We start from the raw sequence: 14,208 nt of genomic DNA, 5'->3' as shown, positions 1-14,208 counted from the left end.
ACATCGAACGCAAAGAGACGTGGATTTGATTCGGTGAAAATTTATGATTTAGAGTTTTTGCGAGACTTTTTCGTCTTATTTCTAGCAATAATATATTTATAAACAATATATATTAAACCTTTAAAAGTCATGTTTGTATTTTCAAGAAACAATCATGATTCAGGGTTGTCGCAGAAAATGAATTTAAAAATTCCCTGACTTTTCCAGATTTTCCAAATGAAAATGGAAAATTTTCTGTGAGCAATATAAAATATGTAAATTTTTACATTTAGACTCATGGATCGTAGCTAGTCTATATTATTAAAAACAACGGAAAAAAAGCTTAGTACAATTTTGAGGGCAAATTCAAGCCAGCAAAAAATAAATTAGTTTTGAAAAAAATGCAGTCATGACGAAAAAGAGGGATCAAATAAAAATACTGAATAAAATATAAATTTTACTTTATTAAAATCATTTAAAGTGCACAAGTTTTGAACGTATTTGACTATAAACATCAGATATAATATTTAAAAAATTATAATAATTATTTGAAATAGGAGCAGGGAATTGTAAAAAATTTCGAAATTGCAGACTTTTTACATTTTCCCCTGACTTTTCCTGATTTTCCAAGTCAGTGGCAACTCTGTGATTATTGTATAATAAGTAATTGTAAGTTACTATAATACAATGAAATATTGTTTGCTGTGAAAAATTTTATATTACTTTAAGATTGGAACTGACGAAATATATCTCGATCTATCCTAATGTTCGTTCCTATCCAATAATTTAATTTTAATCTTGGTTTCAACTAACTCTTCATCTTTTTCTAGTTCTAAATATGAAGAGCGAATCGAACTGAAACTAATGTAATCTTTGCATTGGTAAAAAACGGACATAAGGCATTTCTTTTGCCCGGAAGGCAAGAAACTTCTCTCTCGCTGGGAGAGAATCTTTTCATTTCGAAATATGATTAATACGGAGAAAGAAATCGCACAGGTGCGTCTGGATGCCATTTACCTGCCGCTCGTTCTCTCGATCGGGATAACGCTTTTCCACCAATGATCACTAATTCGAGGCTCGATTACGAACGGAGGCATGAGGTTGCGACACCGCTGTGTCCTTAATCACCACTAGTAAGAGCGGTACCGTAGAAGGAGGAAATTCTTCCCGTGTTGAGTAGCTGAGCGAAGTAATAACGATTCGTGTATCTCACGCTTTCTCAGCGTCAGCGACAAGATAACGCGCGAGACGTTAAAGGGGCATACATATACACCTAGACCAGGCCAATTTGAGCTTCGGAGTCAAAACGCGAAGCCATCGATGTAAAAAAAGTCAATGTAAAATTTTGGGAACTGTAAAGTGTTATAAGTGTCACTTAGATGCGTATCAATGCTTTACTATTTTATTATGTAAGCCCTATTTTATCATATAAGTATTAAAACAGATTCATAAGGTTTAATTGAGGTTGGAAGAGATTCAAAGTCGAACTAAAACTTCGACTCCGGTTAACTATATAGTGACAAATTAACACTGTATAGTGTCACCATTGTTTTAGTAACGATATGATTGAATAAGAGCAGTGGTGACTCATATTAAGTTAAATTTGACACTGATTTAACAGTATAGATGGTTTAAAATGAGGCCTAATTTTGCTAATTTTTGATGAGAAAACGGATAGAGATGGAAAAGTCGGATTTGTTCCATCGTAAAGATGATATCCTTTTCTCTATTTATCATTAAAATTTTATGAAAAAATAATATAAAATGGAGTCGTTATCGAATTTTCGTATGCGATGTTTTATAAAACAGGGTTTCTCGGTGATCATTGCTGCTCATACAAAACTCATCTGAAAGTAAAATGGCATAAGTTTTATAAAATTAAAACATAAATCTGGTGCTTTCTGGTGCTTTCTTTCTTATCCTTGTAATCATGAATGAAAGTGTGCAATTGAGAGTTTGCATTAGCGCGTTGCTAGCTACACCATGAATCCGAACCTGTTGGACAGTTTTCGTGACGAAGTTGTTTATCTGTTGGACTACAATGCAAATATGCCGCCCAAATAGCTTTTTTCATGTCTTCGACTGAATTGCAATTTTTACGAATTACTAATTCGTAATATACAGTCAATTTGTCTATCATTTTTGCAGTCAGTTTATTTTTGCCATCAAATCCTTTATGTTGTCATTTGCACTCGCGAACTCGACTTTCCATTCGTTTTTATATGTGACTTATACACTCTTTTTTATTAATAATGTTATTTCCATAAGGCGCTGAATTGATGATTCCTGTATAAGTTTTTGAATCGCCATATCCGATATAACTTGAATATTTGATGCCTCGGATCGTAAAAAGATTTCTTTTAGCATCGACTTCCATTTTCTAGGCCGATCCTTCATGATTCGCTGAGCATTTCGTTTCATGTTCTGTTTTCCACTTTAGGTATTCAGCAGTGTTTTGCTTTTTATTCCAATATTCACACATTCCAACATTCTTACAATACAAACTTTTAATAACGATATCAAGTACTTTCCCTGTGTGATATACAATTACAGAAGCAATTCCGAACAACAATGTGAATTCGCGTTTTTTCCAAGTATTGTCTCCAGAAACAGTCAATTTTGCAGTTTCTTCACAATTTCTTGCTTCACAGCTTTTTTTTATTTCTTCTTTTACAGCTTTCCGTAAAAGCAATTCGCAGACGGATTTAGTAGCTACGTGAATGTTTTTCACTATTACGTCATAAGTGTGTTGTTCAACGAACGGTGGTAAGTCCATTAGTTCCACGAAATTTTTGCGCACCTTTTAATTCAATGTCTAATAATCTTATTACAAATATGAAACGTCTATTAATCTCGTATAAAGATTCGATATAAGGGTATGATAGAATTGATATTGGCTCACACGATGCACATAACACGAGTATTTTGAAACCGAGACCTCGAGTGCTGTCTGCTTTAAAGTCTACTTTTCTTACCACAGTTTTTACAAGAAACGCATTGTGGAACTGTTGCAAATACTGTTATAAAATTTAAAATGCGGTACATTATACTGGGATGCATTATTTTCTGACACAATATCATCCATCAATTTTAATTTTTTGGCAAACGTACTGTAACTTTCTGCTTCTTGCTCAGCGATTTTTGGATCTTGATTTTCTAAAATTTTCCGATGACCGAAGAATTTTAGAGTCTTTCTGGTCCTGACGATCTATTTTCGTTGCTAACGTTTCAACCTATTCAGTTGCTCATTCAGACAAAATTGTTACCCAAGCCATTCATATTTTGGAATGCAGTTCTGCAGCTTGCTATTGGTAAATACAATGAATAGAGGACTTTTTTTACCTGCGCGAATTTGGACCGTCTTGTCGCCTACCTGTCGTCTTCAACGCGCTCAAATCTATTCATCTATAATCCATCGAATAACTCCTCTATTTTTCGCCGAATTGATTTATAATTCTACAAAAACGTTTTTAATATATTTTAAAAATATGTAAAAAAAATTAATTTTTTCATCACCTCTAGATCAGAATGGATATCTAAATTTTATAAAAACATTTTCTGAGCATTCCAGGTTTCTCCATGAATTTTATTCAAAATTCCAGATAAGATTAGAGACATTCTAAAACAAATAGTTTAAAAACTAGATATATATATATAAACATAATTTGTTTACAATACGATAAAAAATATAATTCTTATATTTATTATTAAAAAAAAACAAAAGATATATGAATAATATTTATAAGTAAATAATAAACTTGCATTATTTATCAAAAAATGATTTTAAAAAATGATTTTGTCAAACAAAATAGAATTTAAATTTAAAAATAGAATTCGAAAAATTTCTCTGACAATTTCAACAAAATTCCATGAGAATTTCAGGATTTTCAAAAATAAAAAAAAATTTCCTGAGATTTCCAGGTTTTTTCCGATAGAAGATATCCGATAGATATACATGTCCCCTTAATGCTATAATGATACCTGGTGGGATACGTTCCGATAGCAGAGAACGGAGGCTGTATCGGGTGTTGCATCGTGCATCTCTTTAGCGTGGGCGACGTGGCACACGTGATGCAATTTCTAGACCACCGTGACAGCCGTTTGATCTCGCGGAGTTTATGCGAAAGACAAATATTCATGACACGAGACACGTGTAGAGTCGTTTGGCCGCGCTAGTCGTCTCTCTCTCTCTCTCTCTCTCTCTCTCTCTCTCTCTCTCTCTCTCTCTCTCTCTCTCTCTCTTCCTCTCTATCATAGTTGAAGAGACCTTCAACGCCATATGCACAAATAACGTCAGCGCAGAAGCAAAGTTGCGTGTGCCTCGTAGTTTTTCATCCGAACGCAGGAAATTCCGTTGGAAAAAAAAAAGAATGTACAGCGGGATTACAGTTTCGTTTGATGTGGAAAATAAAGCAATGGCAAGGAGCACTATGGAACGAGATTCTTAACTCAACGCATTTTGATTTTTGTTTTATCTTTATTTCATTACGATTTTGATCTATTATTCAAGTCAGTTTTAGAAAAAAAAAACGATATAATCGTTTTTAAAAATTAAATTTATATAAATTCATATTTTTCAATCACTTTTAACACACAAAAAACAAGCACAATATATTTATAACTAACATAAATTCACGTAAATTTAAAATTATAATTAATATAATTCTTACATTGCTAAAGTATAATTAAGTATCGAATAAAATATCGCAATTAATTAATTATAAAAATAAAAATAATACAAAAAAGAAATAAAAATTTACATATATATGTATATATGTAAATTTAGCTAACAGATGTAATTTTGTTAGATCATCAAAATTATTATGTAGAAAACTCAAGTTTGATAAGGAGTACTGCAAAAAATATTGACATTTCAGCAATAAATTTAAGCGTCCTATATAATTATTTTGACATTTTGATATATAATAATTTTCAACAAAATTATTTTCAGATCTGTATCTAATTAAATGTTTATATCCTTTAGAAAAATTTGCATTTATATACTTCTCAGAAAAATCATCCTTTCCGTATACATATAATTAGCATTCGAATTGCTAATTATCGAATAAATAATCGGATGATTCAACTGCAATTGCACGCAGTTCCATTTTATTCTCACTTGCAGGATCATTTAATAACTAAGCTAATTCAAGACATCAAGACACGGTGCTCCGACGGTAGATTACCATGAAATTGAAATAAAATGACTCCGGACGAGTATCTTCCAGCGAACGCGCAGGCAAACGCTCACACGTATACGTTTCTTCTCCCGTATCACGCCGGACGGTCGCGGTGCATTTAATCCATGAGAAATGGACGCGCGCGAAAGGAACGCGAAAATAAGAGCGAGCGCATCGTTCTTCCAACCTGGTCACCGTCGACCTGCCTCCCAACGTTGTGCACGCTATTACTACAATTTGCGGACGAGAAGCATCGCATGACGGTTATGCATTACACGGGGCGTATTAACATGTCCGAATGTTGGAGGCACGACCAGTTTTTATCAGACCGATGGCAAGTCCCTCCCTCTCTCTCGTCCTTTCCCGGTTAATTACGCGTGTGAGATGATTACAAATTGCCCCAGAGTATTTTTAATGAGACTAATTAAATTCCCGCGCGAAAACGTATACCTGTGCGCTCAGTTACGGGTCGACTGTTTTTCGCTTTAAATTTAAATTTATCAGAGGAGGAGGCACTCGCGGAATCGACTGCGTTTTTTGTGACGAAAGAAAAATTCTCGAAAGAAAATCTTGGAACGTAGAAGCATGTTTAAATTTTGTATTCTACATGGGAAGAACAATTTTGGTGAAGTATCTAGAAATTCAGCCAGATAGACAGATCTGAAAATAATTTTGTATGGATCATCAAAATCCTAAATCGAGAGAATATGTTTTGATGTGATTTTCGAAAACTTTTTTATTTTTTAAAAATTGTGTTGCTCTAAATAAAAAGTAAGAAAGTTTTTATAAGTTTCGTATCAACAAAAATAAACGGTTATTCGTATGAAACATTTTTCTCGTGCAGAAAACAATGAACTGTGAAAATTTTTGACCTTCTAGTAACTAGCTTGAACATCATAAATAATTATTTTGACAATCCATTAAATCATTTTCAGATTTATCTAGCTAGATTTTTAAATACTTCAACAAAATCATTCTTTTCATATATTAATCCGTACATACTTAAGATACAAGTCTTACATTCATATCTTTGGGAAATTACATTTCCAAAAATATTAAAATGCTGTTTACGTAAGGAATCTTAATTCTCAAAGTAAATGCACTTTAAATCTTACAATCCATCCTAAATTAATAAAACGTGCGTCGCGCGATATTCATATATCTCGATTATGTAAGCCAATTAAATATCTTTTCTGAGGGAAGAGAGGGACGAGAAGGGAAGCATGAAACGAACTATTCTTGCCAATCTCGAAGGCATTTTGTCGGTCGAGGAGGAACGAACAGTACTGGGTTAAAGGGTTAATTAGCCGCCACTGGAGCAAAGTGCCTATATACGACGAGAGATGGAGAGGGAGGAGGGGATTCCCCTCCGCTCGTAGGAACTACGGGTGGGTAGTCGTCCTAACCTCGTGAGCCAACAGCGGCAAGTCCAAGGTTGACGGGGCTCTGATGCAACGCGAACGTCGGCCAGGCCGGTCTGTAGCTCGGTGCAGCTATCGCGGTACGCGGGGTGAGGAGGAGAGAACGAGGGAAAGTGGGGGCGAAGAGGGAGACACGTTGGCCATCGTGCATCGGGATTCCCTGCACGCCCGGCATGCACCAGCCGTACACCAGCAATCGACCTCGGCGTGAGCGCTCTGCCAACGAGAATGGACGATCTCGAGGCCGCTCGCCGATTCGCGGAAACTAGAGCGGAATTCGCGATAATTCGAATGTGTTTTGAATAATCGCGAAATTCCGCAGAATTCTATGGAAACTGGCCATACGGCTGCGCTCCGCGAGCCGACGTTGCGCGAAAATATGCACGGTGCATTGGAAATGCATTGGAAACTGCAACGATAAGGTAAAATTCGTTTCGTTGTACCATCTCGGACATGATACAATTCTGAACGAAATGAGATTTGAATCCAATTTCGAAGTTTAAGTTTGGTAATCCTGATCCCATTGCGTGGAGGGTACTGAAGAGTATTATTCTACCAGACAGGAAAAAATCAAATTTGAATCTCGAACGTTCAAACTTTATTTCAGGATTTATTTAAATTCCTCATCATCCTAAACTTTCATCCCTAATTTTCAGACGAAATTTCAATATCTTCTCTGATTTTTAATATTAAAAATTTTCCTATTTTCGTCCAATTTGGAAACAGTTAATTACTTTATCGAAAGAGCAATTAAACATAGAAATGTAAATTATTATTTATGTTGGGATACTACTTGCATTTAATTGTTAAGCTGATAATATATTTCAAATTGCAGAGATGTGATGTACGCATATTAATCTTCTTTAAAGCTAAAAATTTTAATTCTCCAGAAAATATAAAATTACATTTCATTGATTTCTCTGACCGTTCTCGATTTCCCTGACATCTCCCTAATTTCCAGTTTTGTGGCAATCTTGTATTTCATTCAGAATTGTACCGTATTTTATCCTGTAATAGGACACTTGTCGAAGTCAATTAATTAAAAAGAAACGGAACCGTGTTGAGAGGAAAATTCGATGAAATTAAAATCGAAGGTCTCATAGTCTTTTTAATCTATCTCGTTAATCGTGCAAGAACTTCATTCGTTCGCAAGTCACGCTCGAGATGTTTCACGAAGATTGCAAACGTGTAAAGTCTTTGAGAGAACCCCTCAAACGAAAGAATATTACTCTGCGAGAATATAACCTCCGGAAGAAAATGTTGTACATTTACACACTGACAACGGCGTTCTTTTTACATTGGTCTCTTTTACGTTGAAATCGTTACGAAGCAGATCGACCACTTTTATCAAGCAAGGGTGTTGTTAGGAGATCGAAGTTGATAGATGTAACTTGGAATATGTCTCAGCACAGAATCCCTCTTCTCCTCCGTGACTTTACTTTCGTCGCTACACCGCGGTAACTCATGGGCTAAATTAGAAAGTCGATACAAGTTTTAATTGGGTAAGTTACTTTGAGAATCTAACTTTCGTATTTGAGCCGTTTCGTAAAGCCATTGAGGGGAAAATGTTAAGGAGATCTACTGTTGTAATGAAATTCGGGGGTATTGCACGCTCACAATACGGTGGTATCATGAATTTGTATATCGACGTACAGAATGTTAAAGGTGCAAATGATATATATTACGTATCATTTGCAATTAGAATATCGCCCAATTGAAGACCGATTATCGTGACAATTAATTTTTTCCTCACTGATTGTGAGAAAAAGTGAAATAATTTTGGCGACGACATTTCATTGACATTTCTGAAATTTAAATACCTGTAACTAGTTTCGTAAAGTAATAAAAACGAAAATAGTACTGAGTATTATAAAAATATTTATAGCAACAACGTATGTGAATTAATTGATAATTATTATAAATAAGATATAGATATATTTTTCTGGTTTGCGTAATTTATTTTTATTTTAAATACGAAGCGCTACTACGGTTTGGATATTAAGATGTTGAACTATTATATGTATTCATTTAAATGAATTAATTTTAGAAATGATAATTGTGTGCCGATATAGTTGTCGGACTTTCAACGCAATCAATCTGAAATATTCATAATCCTCCCAAATTTCCCAAATTTAATCTTAAAAAACTGTAATAAATTTATTGCGAAAAATAAGATTGGGGGGATTATCAATATTTCAAATTGATTGCATTGAAAGTTTGACAACCATATCGACAAGCAATTATCATTTCTGAAATTAATTCATTTAAATGAATATATATATAATAGTTCAACATCTTAACATTCAGACCATAGTAACGTTTCGCATTTAAAGTAATTCGTATTTAACATAAACGGTATTATTTCCAATCTTATAACTTATTTTTGTTCTTGTATGTTATAATTTTATAATACAATACATGTAGAGACACTATTTTCAAATGTCTCGTTACTGGTATGACTATTTTTTTTCAATGCTTATATATTTTCTTAATTTTTATTTATTCTCGTGAAGCAGACACTCAAATATAATTAAATTAGATTATTATTGTACTTACACTCTAAATTTCTTGCAGTGAAATTTCACTCCGAGAGAATGAAAATACAATCCTTAAAAAAAAGTGAATATATAATATTTAAAAAAAAAGTGAGATTTCACTCCTTTGAAGTGAAAATTCACTCTAAAAAGAAAAAAAATTGTCACTCTTTTTCAAGAAGTGAAGGGTTGTATTTTCACTCTCTCTTTCTTAAAGTGAGATTTCACTGCAAGAAATTTAGAGTGTAGATATACACTGAAAAAAATCTTCTAGTTCAATCAACAGAAAAATTCAACTAGAATTTCAAATGAAAACAATTTTTTTTCTACTTTTACAATTTCTAGTTGTCACAACCATTTTCTAGTTATCCTAACCAAAAATTCTATTTGGTCTTACTATTCTGGTAATGGTAATGTGGGTAGATCTTTTTGTTGGTTTAACCAGAATATTTTTCTTTGTGTACGTACCTATACTTGAATAGAAAAGATTCCAAAAAGATTCCATTTATGCTTCATCTTCTATGGAGCTTATATAGATGAACATAAAGAAGATACAGATAAGAACATTATATATTTTATCGCGTAATTATTATACACGGTAAAGATAGTTCCTAGATGATTACGAAAGCCGACAAATACGCGTGTTGACAAGGTGCAGCAGAACATCGATATGTTGTAACGACCGATATGCGGTGTTTGCGATGGAGCATTTGGGCGAGCAGTTCGCGTGTTCGCATAAAAGTCATCGCAGATGTTTCTTCCTTTTCAGCAATGCATTTTCGCGGACGCACACGCAATGCGGCGGTTCGCCGCGACCGGACCTGTTGCAGCTGCAACACGAAAGACGAAACGCGGACTCTGTTCTTGCGACGGCCGATGTGCGGTGTGGAAGCCTTTTCACCTACTATCGCGTTTCCTCGCCTCGCGCGACGATGCCTTGGCGTTACGTGTCTCGTTGGTTCGTCGACATTTTTATTATTCTATCAGCCGACGACGGTTCGACGCACCGCGCCGATTATGCAAACGCGACGCCACATTCGCTGCTTTTTTTCTTACGTATGCACGCAAGAAAAAACGGTCGCGCGAAAGTTTCCGTTAATAATTAAGAATACGTCGCGTGAGTCAAAGTTCAGTGTCGGATTTCCGAAGAACGGTATATCGTAATGCGAGAGCTAAGAAATTTTTTTAACACAGCAGAATAAGGATACCCAAGAACTTCCGAAATATTTATTTCAGCCACGTTGCGTAATCTGGTAAATAATCCGAAGCGATTGTACAAAACGATCGTTACTAATTTTATAGAAACTACCAATTTGATACTATTTTGATTTGAATAATAATGTCGATTTTTTTCTTTCTTGCGTTAGATATACAGAATATTGAAAATATGTAAATGTAATATAAATAATTTCAACAATATAAATATTACCAAAATAATTCTTCAAGAATCGAAAAGAATAAGAAGTTATCAAATTGATTTAGTGTTAAAGTTTTAGTGTTAAATTTAAATGAATCAGCTGTTTCGATCTCAGCGGAACGATTCCGATTTCGGGATGCTTGTCTCGTCAAACATTAAATATCTCAATTCAAACAAACCGTAACAAAAAATTTGTTGAAAAATGTTTTCCAAATTTCGTAAAATATGTTTAAAATGTATATTAAGTTCCAAGAAGTAACGCAATTGAATATGTTTTCTCTACAAACAAAGTATGGGCAACTCAACTCTGAGTTTGTATTTTAAAAGCAATATTAATAATAAAAGAATATTAATTTTGATTTCAGCTGCCAAGAATTTTATGCATTTCTTAAGAGAGAAAATGCGCCTTCCTTATTGAAAATACTTTCGAATGATAAATATAAATAACTGTATTATCTTTTTAAATAAATAACTATTATTATACATTTGTAATAAAGTTATTATTCAGCTTTAGATTCGAAAATATACGATGGTCATCTTAAAATTAAACCAAAATGATAAATTATATCTAACGTCAATTTTTTCCACGTGATTTTAATATTCAAATGGAATCATAGTCGTTAAATGCGATCGTAACTTCGCAGACACCAAATACTTTGACGAGTACGTGTATCCTCCCCCTGAAGAAGTTAATGCTAATCCCTCGAGTAAAGATACGAGACAGCCTCGAGACTTATCGAGCGTTAAATAATTGAGGAAAGGTCGACGGTTGCCTCGAGAACTGTATTCCGCCACTAAAAATGCCGATAACAATGTCTCCGTGTCTGCACTCGTCATTCGTCCACTCGGTTTAATTATTCGGAATCGTGTTGCTTGCTTTTTGCGCATCGGTTACTTCGACTGAGTGCAGGTTGGAGAATAGATAATTGGAAAAAACAAAGCATTTATCGGCAGTGCTTTATCGCGATGCGTCACTATATAAGTAACATGGGCTGCATAATAAATAAACGGCCCACTTATTATTATTGCATTGTCGGTGGAACTTGTCGGTAAACGGATTATTCACCGTCGTCCCCAGTGACGAGGGTCAGGATTATCAAGCGAATCTGGAAGACCTTGAACCTCTCGCGACAGTAAAATCATCTGACGACAATGATGACGACGATGACGATAAATTCATATTCATAGGGCGTATCTCAGTCTCTCCTTCCAGGATTGTTTCTCATCCTAAAATTCCATAATTTTTCCCTGATTTCAAGACAAAATTTTATAATTTTCCCTGTGTGGCTTCAGTAATATTTTAAATTTTTTTTGTAATTTCGTCCTACTTATTTAGAAACATTAAATATTTTGTTAAAATTAATTTAACGTAGCAACGTAAATTAATATTAATGACACTGCTTGCATTTTTAATTGTTGTTATTAATAAAACTGTGTAGAGTATGACGTATATATAATAAATTTCTTTATAAAGTCAAGAGTTTTAATTTTTCAGAAATTATTTTGCAAAATTCCCTGACTTTTACCTTATTTCCATTTTTGTAGCAAACTGCTTTTGTAGCAACCCTGCTTTCTCTCTTTTTGGGGAATCTTCATAATTCATATGCTCGCTTCCTTCGAGAAACGCAATGGAAGAGCAAGGTGATTATTTTGCGCGATGAAATGCATAAGGGATATACAAACGAGTTTGTTCGCTTCTATTGAAGTCGCCGCCTCGAAAGATTCAGCTGCAATCGAAACGTCGATTACCCTCGAGCACGTATATTTCTTGAATAAAATCGCAGCGCGTCAAGGATCAAATTTGCATGACAAATAGCGAGGTACACGAGGAAGTCTTACTTCGTTAGACTTCCATCGGATACATACTTCCTTACGAACGTATTAAATTGAAGCATTTTCTGTGGGTATCACAAGAGCGCAATAAATTGTTCCTCGACCCTTCACGGAACTCCTTCACTTCAAAGTGGAAAGGTAAAGAGAATGGTAAGTGGAAGTCAATAAGGTTATCGGAGTTCGCTCGGCCGATCATTTACGAACTAACGAGTTCGTTGCATAACGACACGGAAATGATAAACTTACCTGTAAACGCCGTAGTGTTTGCCACTCGCACGGTCGCCGCAGATCGAACATAGATGTTTGCTGCCCGACAAGGGGTGATTAGGCGGATAAGGCGTGACCGTTTTGCTCTGGCCGCTGGGCGATGTACTCAGGAGGTTGCTGTGACAACCAGCATTGAAGGGTCTTTACATGCAAAGCAAAGAACGATCATCTATGAGAGCTACACCGCTACAACCGTAGCATGCACATTTCGGAACACCCTGTGCTAATTTGTAGATTGCGAAAGATGCGCTCTTAACCTCCCGGAGCTGACGGTGGGTCTATTGGACTCACCAAATAATAAATCTCTTTGTCGAAAGTGTCAACCAATTTAATTTTCTTTATGTTATATCTGCAAATTTAGTCTTATTAAAATGTGCTTGATATATTCGTTCTTTTTTATATGCATTATATCGATCTATTTTGGTTCCTTGAAATTAATTATTGCCTTTTAATTAATATACATAGAGATCCTTGATAAATGATTTTTCAGTTCTATACACATGGGTCGTTCATGGGTTCATTTTTATCATTTTTACAAGTATATACAAAAAAAATTATCAAGTGATTTTTTACATATTATAATTTAACATCTTTAAAAATATTTATAAAATTATGTTATATTTTAGAAAATGATAGAAATTATTATTTAACCAAGTGCTCCAAATATTTCGAAGAAAAAGACACGAATGACTCAATCGTGTATATTAAGCGTTAAATAGGTCTTATAGACCAAGCGTCAGTAACTTAATCAGGAGGGTTAAACTCTTAGGAAATCATAACGAGCAGTATCTCTTGCAATTCTTTTAATTAAAAAAAGATAATCGCGAGAATTCTTTTTATAAAAAAGATCGTTTAAAAAATTTGTTAATTATCCAGTCCAGTTTTATACGAATATTTGTTAAGAATAAATGAAAGTGTTATAAGAATACCTACCCTGGACTGTTGGGACCCGATGGGCTGAAGTTCCCTGGGTTGATAAGGGCTGTGTCGGGCTTCAAGTCGAGAGGACTTTGCGGACCCACCGATGACATCGACATATTGCTGTTATCTAAACTCAGCCCTGAAACGAAAAAAAAAAAAAATCGAATTTATTTCATCAGGATTTCACTTTATATTCCATTTTATTTTATTAATATTTATATTCGTAATATTTATTTTCTACTTGATGCTACGTACACGCGTCGTTCTTCCGTCTAGAAATTTTTTCAGACGGATGATCACGCGCAATAAAGAGCAAGAAATCGCCTTCAATGTAAATTACAGGCAATTCTTGATGTTGCGTGAGAAGCGCATCTATTATGCGACCGGTGCTTCGCAGTTGGTATCCTTTCTAAAGCGGTGAAAGGGCGAAGATCAGCAGTCAGACGCCTTTTCCGCGTCTTCCGTGTCCTTCGACGTTCCTCTCGCACGAGGACGACGACGCCTCTCGATAGCGAATGCTACCGGCGCCGATAGGCAATTTACAATTACGGTAAAACCCGAGATGTGAATCGTAGAGTTCGAGATTGATTGGATCGACGCTTCGAAAAGAAAGTTCGTGCTCGCCGCGAGAGAAAGATAGCGAGCGATTCTGTTCT

The 14,208-nt window shown here is 34.9% G+C and overlaps 1 protein-coding gene and 1 pseudogene across 4 annotated transcripts in view; both read right to left on the bottom strand.

Annotated features, from left to right (window-relative positions):
* The window catches only part of usp (retinoid X receptor ultraspiracle), a 102,475-nt gene that overhangs the window by 8,788 nt on the left and 79,479 nt on the right, over positions 1-14,208 (bottom strand). For all 4 annotated transcript variants that reach the window (XM_011058787.2, XM_087411647.1, XM_011058784.2 and 1 more), the window contains 2 exons: positions 13,565-13,691; positions 12,611-12,772 (listed from right to left, as the gene is read on the bottom strand). In XM_011058787.2, coding sequence (XP_011057089.1) covers positions 12,611-12,772; positions 13,565-13,691 — 289 coding nt within the window. The remainder of the gene's footprint in view (positions 1-12,610; positions 12,773-13,564; positions 13,692-14,208) is intronic.
* On the bottom strand, positions 1,850-4,020 carry LOC147907783 (uncharacterized; annotated as a pseudogene).

Source organism: Acromyrmex echinatior, chromosome 12 (genome assembly GCF_024713525.1).
Source record: "Acromyrmex echinatior isolate Ae372 chromosome 12, ASM2471352v2, whole genome shotgun sequence".
NCBI lineage: Eukaryota > Metazoa > Arthropoda > Insecta > Hymenoptera > Formicidae > Acromyrmex > Acromyrmex echinatior.
This window is presented reverse-complemented; position numbering and strand designations above follow the sequence as displayed.